This window comes from Colossoma macropomum, unplaced genomic scaffold (genome assembly GCF_904425465.1).
Source record: "Colossoma macropomum unplaced genomic scaffold, Colossoma_macropomum, whole genome shotgun sequence".
In the NCBI taxonomy this organism is placed as follows: domain Eukaryota; kingdom Metazoa; phylum Chordata; class Actinopteri; order Characiformes; family Serrasalmidae; genus Colossoma; species Colossoma macropomum.
This window is the reverse complement of record NW_023494792.1, coordinates 61,833,063-61,853,210: the sequence shown is the minus strand read 5'-3', so window position 1 is coordinate 61,853,210 and position 20,148 is coordinate 61,833,063. Positions and strand designations below refer to the sequence as shown.

General features: G+C 40.6%; 2 protein-coding genes across 2 annotated transcripts in view; one reads left to right on the top strand and one right to left on the bottom strand.

Moving 5' to 3' along the window:
- cacna2d4a (calcium channel, voltage-dependent, alpha 2/delta subunit 4a) overlaps positions 1-20,148 on the bottom strand; it is a 191,438-nt gene that overhangs the window by 77,612 nt on the left and 93,678 nt on the right. The gene's annotated exons all lie outside the window — the stretch shown is intronic.
- lrtm2a (leucine-rich repeats and transmembrane domains 2a) overlaps positions 1-20,148 on the top strand; it is a 52,478-nt gene that overhangs the window by 10,984 nt on the left and 21,346 nt on the right. Inside the window, exon 2 of the mRNA XM_036577758.1 lies at positions 5,479-5,672. Coding sequence (XP_036433651.1) covers positions 5,612-5,672 — 61 coding nt within the window. The 5' untranslated portion in view covers positions 5,479-5,611. The remainder of the gene's footprint in view (positions 1-5,478; positions 5,673-20,148) is intronic.

The window sequence follows — 20,148 nt, the reverse complement described above, 5'->3', positions numbered from 1 at the left end:
GTTTCACACAGCTTCCAAACTCAAGTTCAGCTCATCCCAATAGGCCTTTTTCATGAGAAACGTAAGTACATAAACGCCAGGTAAACTAATTCTTGCCTTATAAACAATTATTAATCTCTGACATGCTGGCGTTCATGTCATCTCTGCTCACCATGGATGCCACTTCATCTTTGTCATAAATGTCTAAAACCAGAAGGGTGGCGTGCTGCGTCGTCATGGTCTATAGCACCACTGTAGATATTTTCCACAACCATCTATTCCCTGCTGAGCCTTTGCTCTCTCATTTGGTGACAGCTTTTGAGTTGAAATATAAAAACTGTTCCACTGAAAGCGGCTGCAGCACCGACTCTGAAGCGCAAACTGCCTTCAGTGTAACATTAGTCAGCAGCGGTGACTAAAAAGAAGTTCTCCCCCTCGCCTCATAATTGCACAAACCAATTTTCCTCTGCTCAGCCAAACACGTGGTTATTTTGCGCTGGTGATCTATTAAGTAAGATGATGCGCCTGTGTTCATTTGCATGGAAGTTCTTAGCAGACAACTTGCTAAACCGGCCATCCTGACCAGCGCAAAATATCGGTGGACCGTTGGTAATTAATGCTTCTCTTAGTGAATCTTCCCCCTGATCCCCACGTGGTCCATTCTTTTACATTATACAACTAGATTACTTTTTCATCCAGTTTACTTCGTCCCAAGCCTAGTCTCGCTGGGTCAGATGTGATCCCGTAATAAGAATACCGTTCTGGGGACAACTTGTTGAATTTTTGGTGCTGGATTTCACCGAACAATCAATAACACAAGCAAAACAAGCTATCTAGCGAAGCACTAACATTAGCTAACAGAACTGTAAAAGGTTCTGTTTATTTCTACTGCAAGTGACGTGTTCTCTGCACATGCGCCTCACAGCTGGGGTCTATTTCAGCCATGCTAACTTGCGTAATGACAAGCTTGTTGTTCTTTGGACCACGTTTGTCCCCACCCACATTTGGCCCTCATGACTATCCCCAGGTGTTCTTGTTATGCTCTCCCAATAATGAAGGAGAGCTAGCAGGGCAGCACCATATGGACAAAGTAATAGTGCTGTGATTATATTGCTACATACTGCAATCCTAAATGTGCCTTTCAAAGTATTAAAAATGCACTACTAACTAATAATTTGATGTGTAGATTACCTTGTGTTCTGTTGACCCAAATACTTCCACAAATATCTGGATTCATGAAAACTCACAGAATTACTCATTTGGATCTGTGATTGGTCAGGATGCTCACAGCACACAAAACACCGTGACTGGCTCAGTTGCATATTGCAGCTTTTTAGGGGTCTAGCTAGCATAGAAATGATGTCAACAAGTCTATCCTTCATTTACTGTTAAAGAGGAATTTCCACATAAGTGAGTTTGTGATGTAAACAAAGTCATTCAGAGTGGTTTGATGTGAAATGGTTTATCGTAGAGAAACGTACTGATTCATATTCCTTTACAGTGGTGTTGAGTTTTTGTGTCTAATGTTAATGATGGTAAAATAGTTTTTTTCTGGGTACTGTTTTGCCGTTCAATGCCCTGTGTCATGTGTCCCTTGGCTCCTACCCCCTTCTCGGACTCAATCTCCCAGAGCTCTCAGGGAGATCACGTGACTCTATTCTTTATTCTGTGTCACATGACTTTTAATATGTTTTACCTGTTTCCATTTACCATGTGATTTTGTATTTGGTATATAAACCCAGTCTTTAGAATAGATCGAGTCTAGGTATTGTGTTTTATGCTCTCTATCTTGAGCCTGAGAGTATATTTTTCCTGTGGGTACAATCTGATTTTCTGTATTTTTGACTTCACCTGTATTTCTTGCCTGTTTGGATTTGTTCGCCTTGATTATCTGTTTGGATTTAATTCTGTTTGCCAACACTCAGCTCTGATCCTGACCCATGCCTGTTACCTGACTACGTCTGTAGACGCTCCTCATTCAAGTCCCTTGGCTGCGAGCGTCTAACTCTGTCTCATTACAAGCTACCCAGCCTGTCTTGTTACATGTATGAATTACTTAATACATTTTAGGCCAAAAAAGTTTTGTAAAACAATGAGAGGGAGCTTTTAGAGGCATTAAAATCCTCAGACGTCTGGTTCCTATCACCACCACTGTGAACAATCCTCTAAAGTCTCTCTAATACAGAATATTTCACATTAAACCACTCTGAATGGCTTTACATCTTAACCATTTATGCAAGAAACATAAATGAAACAACAGTGTAATTCCCTATTAAACACGTTAGTACAGAATTCAGCGTTCAATTAAATATGCTTAGAACCTCACAGAACCTGTCTTTCTATCCCTAACACACACGTTTCAAGCTGAAAGAGACTGACAGCTCCTGTGAAGTGGAGAGATGGCAGTTGATAAGATGCACACACATCCATTATTCACACAAGCTAAAGGACCAAGGGACTACATCTGATTAAGTGAAACCACCACAGGCCCCAGTGACAGGCTTTTAACGCTCAGTACGCCTGTAGCTCAAAAGCTTGGCCAGTGGACTCTCTTTTGGGCTGTTATATCTCATCCTGGTTGATCTTGGGAGCAGGGAGTGAAAAAATAACATCAATTAATTTGACAATCTTATAGAGTGGCAGATATATTTTAAAGGCATTGGGGCAAAAAGCTCCTCAGAAGGCATAACGCCACTACTGTTACGCTAATCTTCCTATTTGTATTGGCTTTACATTATTTTTATATGGCTTTACAAAGCATGTAAAGAACAGTTGAGTGCAGTGTTGTACAAGTCACTTTAGAAACAATGACAGTAAAGATGATGAATGATAAAGTCTCAGATGCTGCTCTGTGATTCATTATATAACCGCATTCAGTTTAGTGTAAGCTCATTAGGCTGCCTGCACATGAAACTCTTTCCACGGACACCTTTAAAGCTATACTGACAACTTACAGCACAGAGCCCTGAGGTAACTGACGATAGTATTGGGAATCTTATATGGTTAACATCTGGAACATCTCTCACTCCAAATGAATTGAGATTAAACTATTTTGAACTGAAGATGTTAAAGCAGAATTATGTAAGATTTAGTTGTTAAAACTGAAAAAAGTGTCAATACTGAGTGAGGAGAATATAAACAGGCTAAAACATTCACACCACATCATACGTCTTTATATACACCGATCATTATTATCTACGCTCATTGTCCATTTTATCAGCTCCACTTACTATATAGGTGCACTTTGTAGTTCTACAGTTACAGACTGTAGTCCATCTGTTTCTCTGCATACTTTGTTAGCCCCCTTTTACCCTGTTCTTCAGTGGTCAGGACCCCCATGGACCCTCACAGAGCAGGTACTATTTGGGTGGTGGGTCATTCTCAGCACTGCAGTAACACTGATGTGGTGGTGGTGTGTTAGTGTGTGTTGTGCCACTCACTGTCCACTCTATTAGACACTCCTACCTTGTCAGTCCACCTTGTAGATGTAAAGTCAGAGACGATAGCTCATCTGCTGCTGCACAGTTTGTGTTGGTCATCCTCTAGTCCTTCATCAGTGGTCACAGGACGCTGCCCACAGGACGCTGTTGGCTGGATGTTTTTGGTTGGTGGACTATTCTCAGTCCAGCAGTGACACTGAGGTGTTTAAAAACTCCAGCAGCACTGCTGTGTCTGATCCACTCAGACCAGCGCAACACACACTAACACACCACCACCACGTCAGTGTTACTGCAGTGCTGAGAATGATCCACCACCCAAATAGTACCTGCTCTGTGAGGGTCCATGGGGGTCCTAACCACTGAAGAACAATGTCACAATGTTATGCCTGATCGGTGTATTAACGTCACACACAGACTCAAAAAGAAGGTGCAGCTCAATGTTTAGGCCTCAAATGATCTCAGAATCAATATAATATTATACTGATGAAGATATAATGACAACAGTAGATAGTTCTCTCACATTTGACTGAGTTCTCTTTGAAGTCTCTTTCCATCATCATGTTCATCAGCTCAGGGAAGGGGAGCAAAGCACAACCCACGATACAATGTTTTTTTGTTGCATGCAATTACACATTCCCATCAGAGAGGTCTCCTAATGTCCCACACGTACCCAGTGCAGATTTATATACAAGGCTAGTTAAAACAGGCAAACAAAATAGGCTACCTTAAAGGGGAATTTCAATGTTTTCTCAACATTTCTGCATAATTCAATTACTGTTATGTAAGCAAATCATTCAGAATTTTACTGTAAATTGGTGCTTTGCAAAAAAACATACTATCTATTGATTTTCTCAATAGGTGAAAGGATCCAGGGTCAAAATGTCAAAATGTAAATACAGCCATTTTGTTTACTAGTTAAAAAGAGGAGTGAGCCTGTTTTATATGTACTTTTATATGTGGTGTTGATGATGGTAAAACAGTGGTAAATCAGAAAATAAACATTTTCTTTGGGCATTACTTTGTCTTACAGTGCCCAGCATGTACCTGTCTGCCATTAATGTATTTTAAAAGTATGTTTTAGGCCAAAATGTTCTCAAAGCAATCATAAAACAATGTCTCAGGCATCAAGAAAATAAAAATGGGTTTTAAAAATACATTTTAGCCACTGTGAACGATTCTGACTCAGTAAGTTTCTCTAGAAAGAAGTGTTTCACACCAAACCACTCAACGATTTTGCTGACATCTCAACGACTGAATTATGCAGCAATTTTCAAAATTCTGTGAAAATTCATTAACGTGAAGCAATTTACAGGTTGTTAAGGTACGATTTCTTAAATCTATACCAAGAATAAAGTTAGTCTGCCTGTTCCTGTTTATTGTCTCTGATTTAATCAGACGTCTCTGTGGTGTTACTACGTTATGTGCTATGCTGATATTTTGTAGTGATACTGACCATCACTGAAAATCAACACTGGCTGGGTGGCATAATTAAACAATAGATGGTATATTTCACACTTCGGCCTAGTGGCGTCATCTTTGATGTCTAACCTTAGCTTTACATAAAAATGACATGATTTGGTCAGCGTTATGCCCTACGACTGAGAGTACCTTTTAAAATGAAACTGTACCTTCATGTAAACATGCTCTTGTACAACACCACACTCTGGTTCGGTCTTAGCGGCCTCACGCACCACACGTTTTTGCAATTTCTCTGCTCCAACAAGCATGATTCAGCTCACGGGGTAATTACCAAGCACTTCATTAGCTTAATAGAGTAGGAAATCCTCAAAAAATGGGCACCGGATGGGGAAACACTTAAATGAAACAAGCTGCTGATCCATTGTTTCCTAAAGAACACCACAATGCAAGAATATCCCTTTTACGAGAATTTCCAACTTGACTCGATTTTTCTTTGCACACTCAAACGGCAGGTTTAGAAATCTGAACTGCATAAGCATTTGCAATACACTCTATAATACAGATTAAAAAGGTAAAAAAAGGTTGAAAAAGATTTCTGCACACAGAAATAACACTCTCTCTCTGCCACTCTCTCCTTCAGACTCCATCACAGATCGCTGACTGTCGGCCTCTGCCAGTGAAGGTTGGCGTCGAGGCACACTGATGCCTAGCTGGGTCTGAGGCGGGCAAACGCAGGCGCAGACGAGACGCAGCGGAGAGGCACACGCGCAGCCATGCGGCTCTTCACCGGGCCTGTGGTGAGCCGCTCTGGGAGCAGCACTCAAAGCAGCCCCGGTGAGTCAATCACGTAGCTATCGACCTGTTACTCTGCCCTGATGGAGGAGCCACGGAGAGATAAGGCCTCTTGATTGGTCTTGGGACAGTCTAGCAGTAGCCTTCCATCTTAAAGATGGAGCACGTTACACACAGTACTGTGCAACACTCAGAGACCACCATTCAGTCATTTGATTTCCACACAAAAACAGTCATTAAGTACAGTTACTCATTTTTCTGGAGATATTTCTGAGATCAGTTATAAGATAATTCATTTGCATAAGAAAGGAGAAAGGCAAAGGAAAATATGTGAAAGCTTCTAAAATGCTGAAGTTACAGAGACAATGGGCCTCCTAACAACCACCTGGAAGACCTGGTCGACCCCAAAACTGCCCCATCAGATAAACAGCACTTAAAGCTTTCATCTCTGAGAGAGAGGAGAAAATCAAGCTGCTTCAGATCTGAAAACATCCACAGGTGTTTCTGTCCATCCTTCCACTGTGAGAAGACGACTCAGCGCTGTGGGTCTGAAAGGATGTGTAGCTGTCAAGAAGAACCTCACTGAGAAAAGGAGACACATCAAACAAAGAAGCTGAACAATGGACTGACCACCCCAGAGTCCAGACCTCAACACCACTGAATGTGTTTGATTACTTCAGAAAATGATCAACCAGCTTCTAAGACTGAACTTTGGAGGTGTGTCTGCAGATTCTTTGAGGAGCTGAAAGTGAGTCTCCTGAACAGAATGGAAGCTGGAATGAAGGGAAAGAGTGAACTAAATACTGAAAAATATGAATTTATATTTAGTTGTTGAGGCTTCTGCGTGATTTTCTGTTAAATACGTTTTCTGCTTTTCGTTGACGCTGACAAATGAATAACATGTACTTAATGGTAAATTGGTAAACTGGAAATTAAACAAATGAGGGGTGGTCTCTGAATTTTGCAGTGCTGCAGATATATTTAGCAACATGATTAACCAACAAATGAAGCAAGGGCATTCAATGATACTGATACCAGAGGCGAAGCTAGAAGGCAAGCAAACAAAACAATTGCTTGGAGTCCTCAGTCAAAGGTGTGCCCAAGCAACTGACCTCACACTGACAGTTCAAGGTCGAAAATAATTTCACTTAATTAATTATTTATTAGTGGATGAAGCTCTGATTGGGTTTAAAGTCTACACTTTTCGGGATTTCGTCTGTACATTCTTGGTGGTTTCTGGCTTTTGCCCAGTACTGCATTCCAGAGAAATCTATAAATACACACCAATCAGGCACAACATTATGGCCACCTCCTTGTTTCTACGCTCATTGTCCATTTTATCAGCTCCACTTACTATATAGGTGCACTTTGTAGTTCTACAGTTACAGACCGTAGTCCATCTGTTTCTCTGATACTTTGTTAGCCCCCTTTTACCCTGTTCTTCAGTGGTCAGGACCCTCACAGTGCAGGTACTATTTGTGTGGTGGATCATTCTCAGCACTGCAGTAACACTGACGTGGTGGTAGTGTGTTAGTGTGTGTTGTGCTGGTCTGAGTGGATCAGACACAGCAGTGCTGCTGTGCTCATATTGTAATGTCTGATCGGTGTATACAAAACAGTGAAATTTATGAAGAAAGATTTGCATTTTTATCCTTTGTCTTAAAACTGCGGAGGCTATACAGGGCAGTGCTGCTCTAACAATGAGATATTTGGCTGTCACTTCGCTCCTTTCACGTTCACTCATTCTGCCCATCACGCGCACAAGCAGAGCTGCAACTGTTGCTCTCGAGTGACACAACGGCATCTGTCAATGTGTATGTGTAAATGAATTCAAGAAGAAATGCTCACAAGCTGCTTCACGGGAATCTGAGTCGAGTTAAATCTGGAGAGATTTTAAGTCTAGTTATTAGCTGGAGGCATTGCATCATACAAAAACCCTCTACACACTTAAAGAAGACGGTTCTTCAAGGGCTCCTTAGTAAAGGCAATGGTTCTATTTCAAAACCGTTTGCAAACAGTTTTTTGCGTGGTGAAATGGTTCTTCGGATTGATGGAGAAGGTGTATAAGCTTCTATATAGAACCTTTTTGAAAATAGTCCTGTGTAGCACCAAAATGGGTTATTTTATTGTTACAAGCTTGACATCATAATCAGAGCAGAACCCTCTTTGATGTTATATTGAACCATTTTCAACAAGGTTCTATATAGAACCTTATACAACCCATTCTCCATCAATCTGAAGAACCATTTCACTATACTCTTAAAAAGACTAGAAGGTGAGCAGCCCACTACATTATATCATCAACACAACCTACGCCTTTAGAAACAGGGGTTCTTCAAGGGTTTTTCAGTAAAGACAATGGCTCTATATAGAACCATGAACACTCAAAGAACCATTGCATTTCATGCTTGAATGGTCATTTGCATGGTGAAATTGTTCTTCAGATTGATGGAGAATGTGTTGTACATGGTTCTATATAGCACCAAAAAGGGTTCTTCTATTGTTACAAGTTTGACATGGTACATTCGTACTATATAAAACCATTCTCAAAAAGGTTCTGTATAGAACCATATACAACACATTGTCCATCAATTGGAAGAACAATGTCACCATGCAAAGAGCCTAAACTGGTTCTACATAGAACTCATGGTTCTAATAGAAATACTGCCTTTACTAAAGAACCCTTAAATAACTATCTTTGTTAATTGTGTATTAAAAACCTGTTTAATACGACTTTAAATGACAAGCCTTTTATTACAGAAAACCTTCAGTCTGAAGGACAAACTACATGCTAACCAACCACACCGAGTTGTTTTAACCTCTTATTCTCCAGGGTATATTTTGGTTTTTCCACCTGAATTTCCATGACCAAATCGTAAGGCAAATTATTCAATAACTGCATGAAATAAATGTAATTTTGTATTTTATTTTATTTTGTTTTTTTGTAAAAGCTCCCATCAAATTAACAGAACGTGTTTTATGATCATACACATTATGCTATATGCTTACAATTTACTGCTGAAAACTGAAAATCTTAGACACTCTTTGTATTATTTTATAAAATAACGTTTACAGAGCAGATCACTGAAGAGACGCCATCTGTTTATAGTTTATAGCCCAGATTTGTGAAAAATGGGTCGACTTTCAGTAGAAAAAAAATAGTGAGTTCAGCTTCTTTTATTATAAGGGTTTAAAATGACATCACCCATCTATTAGACTGGAAAGAAGACAGTTACAGCTCTCATACGACCCCCACCTTTAGAATGTAGCTTATGGAATATGAAAGTTATGAAGAATATGACAAAGTGTGTTTTGGAACCACCGGTGGTCTCTTAAACCCCACATTTACTGCATGCAGCACTTTATTCTGTCCATCATGTACGAATGAAGCAAAACTGAAGCGCAAACCCCCTCGCAGTAAAGAGTTATCTGCAACACGTTATTTAGATTTGCATGTTTGCTGCATTTTCATCCTCTTTGTATAAATTTTTAAGCTGTCATTATTCTTGTCCACATCTCAATCTTTCTATCTAGGCTTCTTTACTGTATATTTGAAAAATGTATCTGTTTTGGTCTGTGTATGTTCAGCATTTGAAAATTGTTTAATTAGCCATTTTGGTTATACTCACACTGTCCTAGAAGCACTGCAAGGAGTGCATTTCAGTGTCCCGTTCAATAAATGTGACCCTTTGGATCTCAAAGGATCTCTACCGTAAAATTAAGGACGTCAAGAGAGAAGAAAATGAACAATCTAGCTATTTACATGATGATGAGCTGCCTAAAAAAGATGAAAAAATGGAGGCACAAGGATCTGTTTACACAGCTATTAGCGTTAGATGTCTGTTCGTTGAGGCTTTGTTTATTGTCATGGCTCAGGACACTTACGAAATAAAAAACAAGCAGCCTTACATACAGCAACAACCTTCTAATGAACTTATATGATCATGTGATATATTATTGGCATTTTGACTGGCTGTTTCCTGAAACTTTCTTCACAAAAGTGAGACGCTTGCAACGGTTGCAGCTAAGTTTCAAATGAGTTTCCAGACGCTTTACGTTATGCCACTCAAATGAAATTTTGGCTACGTTCACACAGCAGGTAAAAGTGGCCCAAATCTGATTTTCTCACCAAATCCGATTTTTTTTGTTTCACATTATCTTTAAAATGTGATCTGTATGCAACATCAGTCTGAGCAGATCAGCTCCTAAACTGACCCACATGCGCGAAAGAACAATGCTTCACGCTGCTTGACGCGGCTCATCCCAAGGTAAACAATCACGACCGCCGTCTCCTCCGGCCGCGTTCGCATTTATTTTGAAATCTCTTCGAACACGGAGCGGTCGCGATAAGAGCCTTCTGATTTTTTTGTACAGAAACATCAGCCTAAATGTTTATGAGGTATCAGCAGCGCGAAACGATGACGAATGTCAAGTTGGATTGACGTAAAAGACCTTGAATTCTGGTCTCGCCGTTCAGACTGAGTTGCATTGCCGCAGATCCGATACGGATTTCAGTACCACATATGAAAGCGTCTCAAATCGGAATTGAAAATGTCTGATTCAGTGTGTTTTTGCTGATCACACTGACACACAGATTTGGGCCACTTTTACCTGCTGTGTAAACGTAGCCTTAGTTTCACGCAAGTTTCAAGCAACTTTAGAGCAAGTTAGAGCCATCTCTGTCATGCGTGTTAGAAAACATAGTTAACAGGCAGATCTACCATCTCAGAGACTGAATTAGTCTTCCATGCTGTCAAACTAAAAGGGAGGGATGATTAGAGAAGGACACAGAGTGGATCTCTAATAGTATTGTGCATGAAAAAGCAGTACCAGGCAACACGGAGAAAGAAGTCTAAAAGCATCTTTAACTTGAATATTTCAAGATGCTGCCTTTATCTTTAATCACCACGGCTTTCATCCTAACTAAATCCTCTGTCGTGGCACGCGCACACACATAGCGACTCGTAAAGGGAACAGAAATTACCAGCTGACACAGAGACAGATGGAGCAGGGAGGCCTGTGTTAATATGTGCCTGATTAAAAAGCTGAAGAGGCCCAGGCAGGGAGTCTATTCTGCACTTCAGTTTTAATGCCCAGCAACACACGTTCTGTCTGGAGGACACGATTGAGGCTGCTGTGTTCAGGAGGACATCACGAAAATGCTCATATAGTCAGCACTGAATGATTGCTAGCAGTGGCGTGCTACGATCTAATTTGCAAAGAGCTAAATCTTTCATTAATTTGCTAGCAAACACTGAAGTTGTGCTCTATTTAAAGGAATATTTCAAAGGATCTCCTTCGTTGTTGATTTTTATTTTCCTATATCACTTGTGCACAGCAGTCTTTCACACTGTGTGAAAATTTGATGAGGAATGGGCCAAAGGAAATGCCCCGAAATTACTTAGAAAAGAGCTTCTTTACATTAACTTACATTGAAAGTTAAGAACAATTTTGCCTTCTCATGTAAACAGGGCTGTCCCAAATACCAATTTTTGGGCTCTGGAGTTTTGGCAGGATTTAAAAGCAAACATCTGAAGCTTTTCCCGCTGGGGCCCATGTTGAAAGCCCACCAGCAGCTTCATCCAAATCTCCAGGCTAGCTGCTTTCTGCGTTTACAGTGCGGCTTCGCTCCGTCTACCAGCCTCTCTTAGCGGAGGGTAACAGCACAGTGCATGCACAGGTTAACAAGTTTGGTGGTCTAACTCGAGGTATGAAGGGCGTACATTGCGGCCATAGTAAGGGTCGAGTCCAAGGGACGCTGTTTGCAGCCATGCTGGGAGTACACGCTGTCTAGCACTGCATTAGCATGACGTTTACTGCTGTGAGTGAGTGGAATGTCAGGCGCCCAAGCTGAGGTACATATTTCCACATTTTAACAGTGCAACTAAACAATATAAATATAGTATAAATATATACAAAAATGTACTGACAAAATGTTCTGTGCCGTCGCTGCGCTGTAAGTAGCTGTAAGTACAGTTTTTAAAGAGAAGAAATATTTATGTTGTGCTGTTTTCGGTTCATTTGTGCAAGGACTTTTATGTTGAAGAGGCTGAATGCGGGGGGAGTGGTGGGTAAAGCAGAGGGCTGTGTTTTTAGCTGTTAGTGCTGGAGAGGCTGTTTCATTCTGCCGTGTTTGGTGCTGTTTTCAGCAAATTAAAAAAAATCTATGTTGGGCACAGTAACATCTAAGGCTACGTTTACACAGCAGGTAAAAGTGGCCCAAATCTGATCTTCTCACCAAATCCGATTTTTTTGTTTGGCTGTTCACATCATCTTTTAAATGTGACCTGTATGCGACAGCAGTCTGAACAGATCAGCTCCTAAACCGACCCGCATGCGCAAAAGAACTATGCTTCACGTGGCGGCTCATCCAAGGGTAAACAATCATGACAGCCAGCGAACGCCAGTCACTCCTGGAGCTTTCAGTTTCGTCTTCATCAGCATCACAGAAGCGATTCTAAAGTTTCGATGACTGACAGCTGGACTCATCACCCAGAATGTGCTCGAGTTCGCTGTAAAAAAGGCACGTTATTCGACCACGGCCACTTCTTCGGTTCGCGTCCTCGGATTCTTTAAACTGTTTTCTGACGCTGCCGCCTCGGCCTCCTCCGGCTGTGCTCGGCCGTTTCGTTCAAAACCTCTTCGAACACATCAGACTAAATGTTTATGAGTCTCATATGATGAATGTCGAGTTGGATTGACGGAAAAGTCGCATGAATTCCGATCTGGCCGTTCAGACTGAGTTGCATTGCCGCAGATCGGATATGTATCGGATTTCAGTACCACATATGAAAGCGTCTCAAATCAGAATTGAAAATGTCTGATTCAGTGTGTTTTTTTGCTGTTCACACTGACACACAGACTTGGGCCACTTTTACCTGCTGTGTAAACGTAGCCTAAGCTTCTCACAAAAACCCTGGATGTTACAGTATTTTGCAGTTCACCTTTATTTATCCAAATCCTGAAATTAAAAACAGGATACCCACCCAGCGAATGAATTTCTGAATAGTTCAATATTAGGGTCCAACTCGACCTGTAAACTTACTATCTTGGAGATGTTTTTCTTGTGACAATATTGTACAATGAACAATAAATTTGATGTGTTTTGAGTCAATGGGTTTTCTTTGCTGTATTAAAATCAGCAAAATTATTGTCCCTCTTGACCACGTTACAGACGCAGCAGATAGAGATTAGGTTCAAAAACAGCGTAGTATTCCTTTAAGATTAGAATGACCACTTTGTAAACAGTAACCACTTAATAACTGTTGGCCTAGAAACTTCGGTAGTCTTTGTATTCCCAGCCTAATGTGAGACAATCATATTAGAAAACTGCATTTGCTGTCTGGACAACAGAAGGCTGTGTAAGCTTACACAATACATTATATTCCAACACAACCTCCAGCTATGTGCAGGATCCACTGGTTTTAATCTTGAATTTATGTGGCTTTATGGGCGAGACAGACTAGGGAAGATGTCCTAAGAATTAAGCACGGCACACTGGAGTGCAGCAATCATTTTGCTTCAGTAGTTTCACTGGGCCTGAAAGCCTCTGAGAAAACCTACTGACAACCAGCCAAAAGAGCCTGTTCAGTTCAGAAACAACAAAGTTCTGCAACAAAGTCAGTGTTATTAAAGATTTAATGGAGTGCTCCAGTGTTTACAATGTAATCTCTATATTCCTTTAACATGAAAAGCTGAAAGAGAGGAGAAAAATGAAATGTGTTCAGTGTTTGTGCTTAGGGGTGGGGAACTGTCAGCACCTTACAAATCAATTTAATTTCGATTCAGGGTGCCAAGATGCAATTATAAAATTATTCATAATGATGCCTCTTTTCAATAGCCTACATTATGATATATATATATATATATATGTATATATATTTACCCAACAGGTAGTTCCGGCAACGCAAGCTGATTGGTTGAGAAGCGTTATAACCGTTTTTTCACAAACACTGCATCACTCCTTTGAGATGCTGTTGCTAAGCAACGACTTTGACAGCTGTAAGAGACGCTCAAGACATTTGAACGTTTTTACTTCTTACTTTGCACAAACAGAAAACAGACACTTTTAAGATCACATTTGACCGACAGCCGATTTGGTCAGACTCTGAAGATGAGACGACACTAAATTCCCAAACTGTCATCACCACTGAGCAGCTTTTCAGTCGGCAGCTGTGACAAAAGAACAGCTGAACAACCTGGAATCAGCCAGAAATGAACCCAACACCATTCGCCAGACTAAATGGGCTGTAAGATGCTTTACAGACCGGCTGGAACAAAACAACATTAATACTGATTTGGCAAAAACTGACAAAACTGAGCTAAACTTGATATTGCGGCAGTTTTATGGCTCAGTCTGATTTGGTCAGACTCTGAAGATCAGACTACACGTTTGGCGAATGGTGTTGGGTTCATTTCTGGCTGATTCCAGGTTGTTTAGCTGTTCTTCTGTCACAGCTGCCGACTGAAAAGCTGCTCAGTGGTGATGACAGTTTGGGAATTTAGTGTAAGGAGCTGGAGAACGAACTGCCGGCTGTGCAGCGAGTGGGCGGAGCTCGCTACTCTGACGTAGCAACAAGCTGCTTGTTAAGGAACTATAATTTGGTGAAGGAACTGCAAACATTAAAACATATTAAACGCCGCGTTCACGGCCCAGTTTATTAATTTATTACTTTAGTTATTTAACTGTTGTACAAAAGCAATAGAACACTCGAGGAGTGTGTTATCACCAATAACATCAATATCATGAATAGCTCGTCTTCGGCTCGTGCCTGCGATCAAATCAAAGCCGTGATGTAATTTCGCGATCTCCATACAGACCTACAGAAACAGCCAAAAAGGTCTCGTTCTATTGACTTACATTAAAAGTAAAGTATGTTTTTTCCTTCTCCTGTAAAGTTACCATTTTGGAGATATGAGGTTTTCTTACGACAACAGCGATACATTACATTTTTACATTGCACATATACTTTATTTACAAACTATTTTACCTTCCTTTCTGAAAGTTGTGACAGACTGTAGTGCTGTCACCTCACAGCAAGAATGGCCTGGGTTCGATTCCCGGCCGGGCGACCAGGGTCATTTCTGTGTGGAGTTTGCCTGTTCTCCCCGTGTCTGCGTGGGTTTCCTCTGGGTACTCCGGTTTCCTCCCACAGTCCAAAAACATGCAGTCAGGCTGATTGGACATGCTGAATTGCCCCTAGGTGTGACTGTGTATGTCTGTCTGTCTGCCCTGCGATGCACTGGTGACCTGTCCAGGGTGTATCCTGCCTTCCGCCCAATGACAGCTGGGATGGGCTCCGGCACCCCACCGCGACCCAGAGGGATAAGCGGTTTAGATGATGTAATATACTGCACTACACTAAACCCAATTAGACAAGATTACTTATGTTATCTTTGTAATAAAGCATTCAGTTCTTCAGTGGTCCACAATATACTCAAAAAACAATACTGTTTATCATGATAGCAATGAGAAACCTCTCTGAGAAACCCACAGCATATTTTTTTTACTTTGTATGCTGCAACTTTACAGTTAATATATTGGTAAACACCTTTACTTAAAGCCTAACTATGAATACTACTGAAATGGCCAGTTAGCTGATGAGCAATCTTCTGAGTGACATTACTAAGTATTAAATGTTTACCACAGTTTTTTGTTTTACCACAGGCCTTTTGCTTCATATATTCGAAATGTATGCATTTTAATTTACGCAAACGTATACATTGGTGAGATCCTGCATTTACGAGCTGTGCTGTGCCAAAGTATATCTCAGACAAAAACTGCGATGCATCTAAGAATCAAGTATAATTCAAACCAACTTAAATCAAATCAAGCTTTTCTGATCACACACACAGCCATACACAGTATAATGTGCAGTGAAATGCTTATACGACTGTCTGTAGCCATGAAAAACACAATATACAACAGAAAATATCAGATAAAAAATAAAAGAAAGGAAAGAAGACATAATATAGGGAAAATATAGGGATACAGATAAGATACAGACGCTTATTTGCGGGCATCATAACATACCATTGCCTGCACGTTTTACAGAATGACACATGTTGTTTACAGTCCAACTGTTTTTCCTCCTCTCATTATCATAGCGAAGGGGGGGGGGCATACATTCACCCTTTTTTTCTCCATAATACATTAAGCTGCTGTCGCTTATGCTATTCTGGTCTCCCCTTCAAGATGTTTCAGTTCACTCTCTGTATCTCACCCTCACATATGCTCTCTCTCACACATACACAAGCTCAGCTTCTTATTAATTCCTGTCGCTGCTTTGTGAAGAATGCTATACCCTGCAGACTGCAGGAGAGAACTGCTCCGAGTCATCCTGATATGTATCGACAATGAGTTTATCAATATTTCTATGGAAACGCTTACAGAAAATCAAAGACACCCGACTGCCCAAAGAAGATTGAGTTTCACCAGCAGGATAGATTTACCTTCACGCTGCCATCGCTAACATGCAGTATTCAACAAAACAGCCTTTTTATCTTATGAGAAAAAGTGCCAGAGAGAGCGAGAGGTAGACGGGGGGTAAGGGAATAAGTGTGAATGGGAAACGATAACACATTTTCCTTCTGTAGCGCGACATATCTGTGAGCAAAAAATGGTATGATTGGATACTAAACATCACAATTGGATAAAATGATGTAATCAAAAATCACGAGAGGCAGGAAAAGTCATTAAATTTTGATTAAAGATTATAGGAAAACAAGAACAGAGAGGGCAGAGGGAGACAATGCACCTATTTCACTTTGTATTTCACATGGTCACCAACTCTCTAATTTCCTGAAGAGGTTAATTCCAACCTGCATCTGACATGCTGCCCCTTCCCTTCAACAATAATGCATGTAATCCAGCCAATTGAAGACTGCTGAAGAAGTTCATTAGATGGAGCAAGAGTGGAAGACTGGAGTTGGAACTGGGCTCCACACGAATGTAGATCTTCAGGACCAGGGTTGGTGATCACTGATCTAGAGTGTGTACAAGGCAGGTTAATTTGCAGGTCCTGCGTGATCTGCAAAATGATTTGATTTTGTGGTAGAGGTTTGTGCAGGACTGTCCGAAATCTGAATAATTTGTCCCACTTCCGTCCGCAACCAAAATGTTTTGTCCCGCTCCCGCCCACAGGTGAACTTACACCCAAAATACCTGACACAGTCTGTTCACAAATACAATATTCTCTGCTGAAATAGCACAACAGTTGTGGTCATCAGGTTCACAGGAATTAAATCACAGAGTGGATATTTTTGATGTTTTGCTGGTCAGCTGTGGCCGTCAGACTGAAGAGAAGCTTCTGTGAGCTACAAGAATTTGCGTGTTGTTCGCGTAATCGGTTGCTTCGCAACTCTTTAGAATGACTTCATTCATTTCGTTTTACTGTTATCATTTGATATTGTTTACGTATGATTTAGTGATCGTTCTACTTTATTTAGGCTGCTCATTAATTTGCGGGATTTCTCTTCAGGCGTGCCTCGGCCTGCAGTGGGCTGGTTTCCTGCCCGGTCCCATGCACAACACTGAAAATTAGTCCTGCACCACAAGACGTTATGTAGCAGGGTTGGAGTGCAGACCTCTACCACCACAGTCATAGCAGTTAAACAGCCAACAGGTGGTGGGCTTGTTCGGGGGGTACAATGGTTTGCTGGGTTGGGGTCTTGGTTAACTAGAATAGTGTATTTCCTGAAGAAAATGCAGAGTGATTGTGCACCTTAAGCATCTTGCTAGGTGGCTGCTAAGATGTTGCCTTGCAGTTGCTATGGTATAAGGGTGGGTCGGTAAGGTGTTGCTAGGAGGTTGCCATCGTGTGTGGGGTGTTTAGTGATTGATTTTTAGAGGGTTGCCAAGTAGTTGCTAGACCTAGTTGAAAATAAATAGGACTGTATGGGAGGAATGAAAGATGAAAAAAGGACACACAGGAGTATCGCTGTGGATTACAGCTTGGGGACCTGCCCTGAGTGAGTACATACAGCTTGGTGGCTGTCAGGCAAAGAAATAATAGGCCTTGTGTGGGGCAAAAATGAATGGGATTCTATGGGAGAAACGAGGGATGAAAAAAGATGAAGAGATGAGTGCAGGTCAGAACAACATTAAAACTTATCAGTCATCTTTTCTGAGATAACATGCAAAACAGTGTATTCCAGTCGAGCGAAAGTACAGTATATGGGCGCACCACTTTTGTATCCTCTTCATTCCTAAAATGTAATTTAACGAAATCTGTATGAAAACTATATGTTGGATCAAAAAGCTGTATAAAAGCACACTGTTTCCAATCAGACTGACCATTCTGGTTTTGAAACAGTGTTGATACCTTGAAAACTGCAGGACGAGTTAGTGGACAAAAATCTGGCAGAAAAATTAAGAACCAAGAAGATCAAGAAAAAGAATATAAATCGGACAACAATAGTACAGCTGGTATACCAATTTATCCAGCTGAGATTCTGCTTTCTAGTTTTCTCATACTGGTATGCCACACATAAACGCAGATAACACAAGCAGTGCAAACCACGCTACCATTTCTCATTTGGCCTGTTTTGGTGTTTCATGTCATGAAAATAAAAAAATTAGCACCATTTTTGTTGTTAGCAAGCAAATTTGGCTGTTAGTTGGTTCCATTTTCTAATAATTAAAAGGTAAAAGGACATTCCAGAATAATAAGCCAATAAACCTACAAATATAGGTTTTCTTCAGCATCTAAAATGGTTTTATTAAACAAAAAAAGGTCCACATGCACAAAGTATATTATATTAACTTAGTTTTTGCCATAAATGATTAAACTAAAAGGAGAAATCTCCTCTAAATATCATTCACTGTATTTCATCCAAGTAAATCGTTTTGGCTCTTCAACTTGCTTTGCAGCCCACCACAGCTATCTATTTGGGATTTAATTTAATTCTGTCTGACCTCTAGACACTCTGTAGTGTAATTAGCTAATAATAGAATGTTTATACAGATAAAAAGCAGAGAGTTGAAGCGAAGCTGATTGGCTGTGCTGCTGCACGTCTGACGCCAGTGAAGTCATGTAACACAGCACTCATTGTGTGGTGCTGTGTGCGATTTCTCACAGTTTTGTTTAGCCTAAATATATCATCGTTTTTAAACATACTGTTGCTGTCCAAAGAAAAACAAGAATCTCCAAAAATAGGTTTTAAATCAATTAGATTAACTCCAAGCACCACAGAAGAGCTCGTCCTCATGGTCATGTGTGAAGGCTGAGGCCATATTTTGAAGAAAAAAACACATTTTTCTGCAATTTTAACTACAATAATCTATACATGACTATGGAATGTATCAATTAAATGACATAAAGAAAACAAATGCCAAATAAATAATTAAAAATATATAATGAAAGTTGTTGTCCCCAGGAGTCGTGTCACTGGTGCTACCGTGTAACAAAAAATCTCTTATTTTGAAATAAAAGTCACACCGATGACATCACTTGACTTCCTTTTACCTGTTTTCTGAGGATCTATGAAGAAATGCACATGGTGAGTCCACTGTGTCTTTCAGTTATCAGAGGTTTTCTCATTCAGCTCATGATTTCATATGAAGCTTTTAGCTGAAGTCACTGGTGTGACCGACTTTATTCTGAGGTAATTGTGAAAAATAGAATACAAATGGATTAAATTCCATATTTTAGTGGATATTCCATGATTGAGGACATGTGGTTTGATGCTCTGTAGCAGATATTTTGTAAAATGCATTGTTCATTAAAAATGTCTCTGGTGTTTCCTTTATTATGTGTAACACCAGTGAGGATCAGTAACACCAGTGACTCCTATGGACAGATAGAAAAGTGGACGTTTCTGTAGAATGACCCATATTCTCCATCAATCTGAAGAACCATTTCACCATGTTCTTTTAGTGTTCATGGTTCTATATAGAACCATTGTCTTTACTAAAGAACCCTTGAAGAATCATCTTTTTAAAATGTGCGGTGTTTCTCTTTTTTTGTACTTTCAGTACCATAAAACTGTTGTAATCATGAATCATCTTTTTTTTACAAGTGTAAAGCGTGGGGAATACAGGGTAAAACCTGTTTAAAGTGGTAGGTGGGTGGTAGGAACCAAATGAGAAATGTGAACCCGACCCAAGTCTGACACGTATTTGGTCCCGTCAGGTTGGGATGAATATTTCAAGCTCAGCTCACAGCTACAGCGTCTCACACGCTTTCCTGCTTTCACTGGTGCACACTCACACTTTCAAGTAGGGGACACAGTGAGCCAGGGGGCACGAAGCAGCCTCACATCACTATTTGTTATTCATGGGTGCGTTTTGGAGATTATAATCAGTTAAAGATGCTGATATCAACACTGCCAACGTGTCCTCTTTAAAAGGCGGATGGGCAGAGGCTGTGTTTTCCCTAGAACTGTGAGGCGAGAGGGTCACTCTGCCCTGAAGATGTGGACACACATACAGTGCATCATTGGTCACCCCTTAGAAGAGGTCGTGTCAAATAAGGATGGCAGTTCTAGAGGTGGGCAATATGGCAAAAATATAATATCG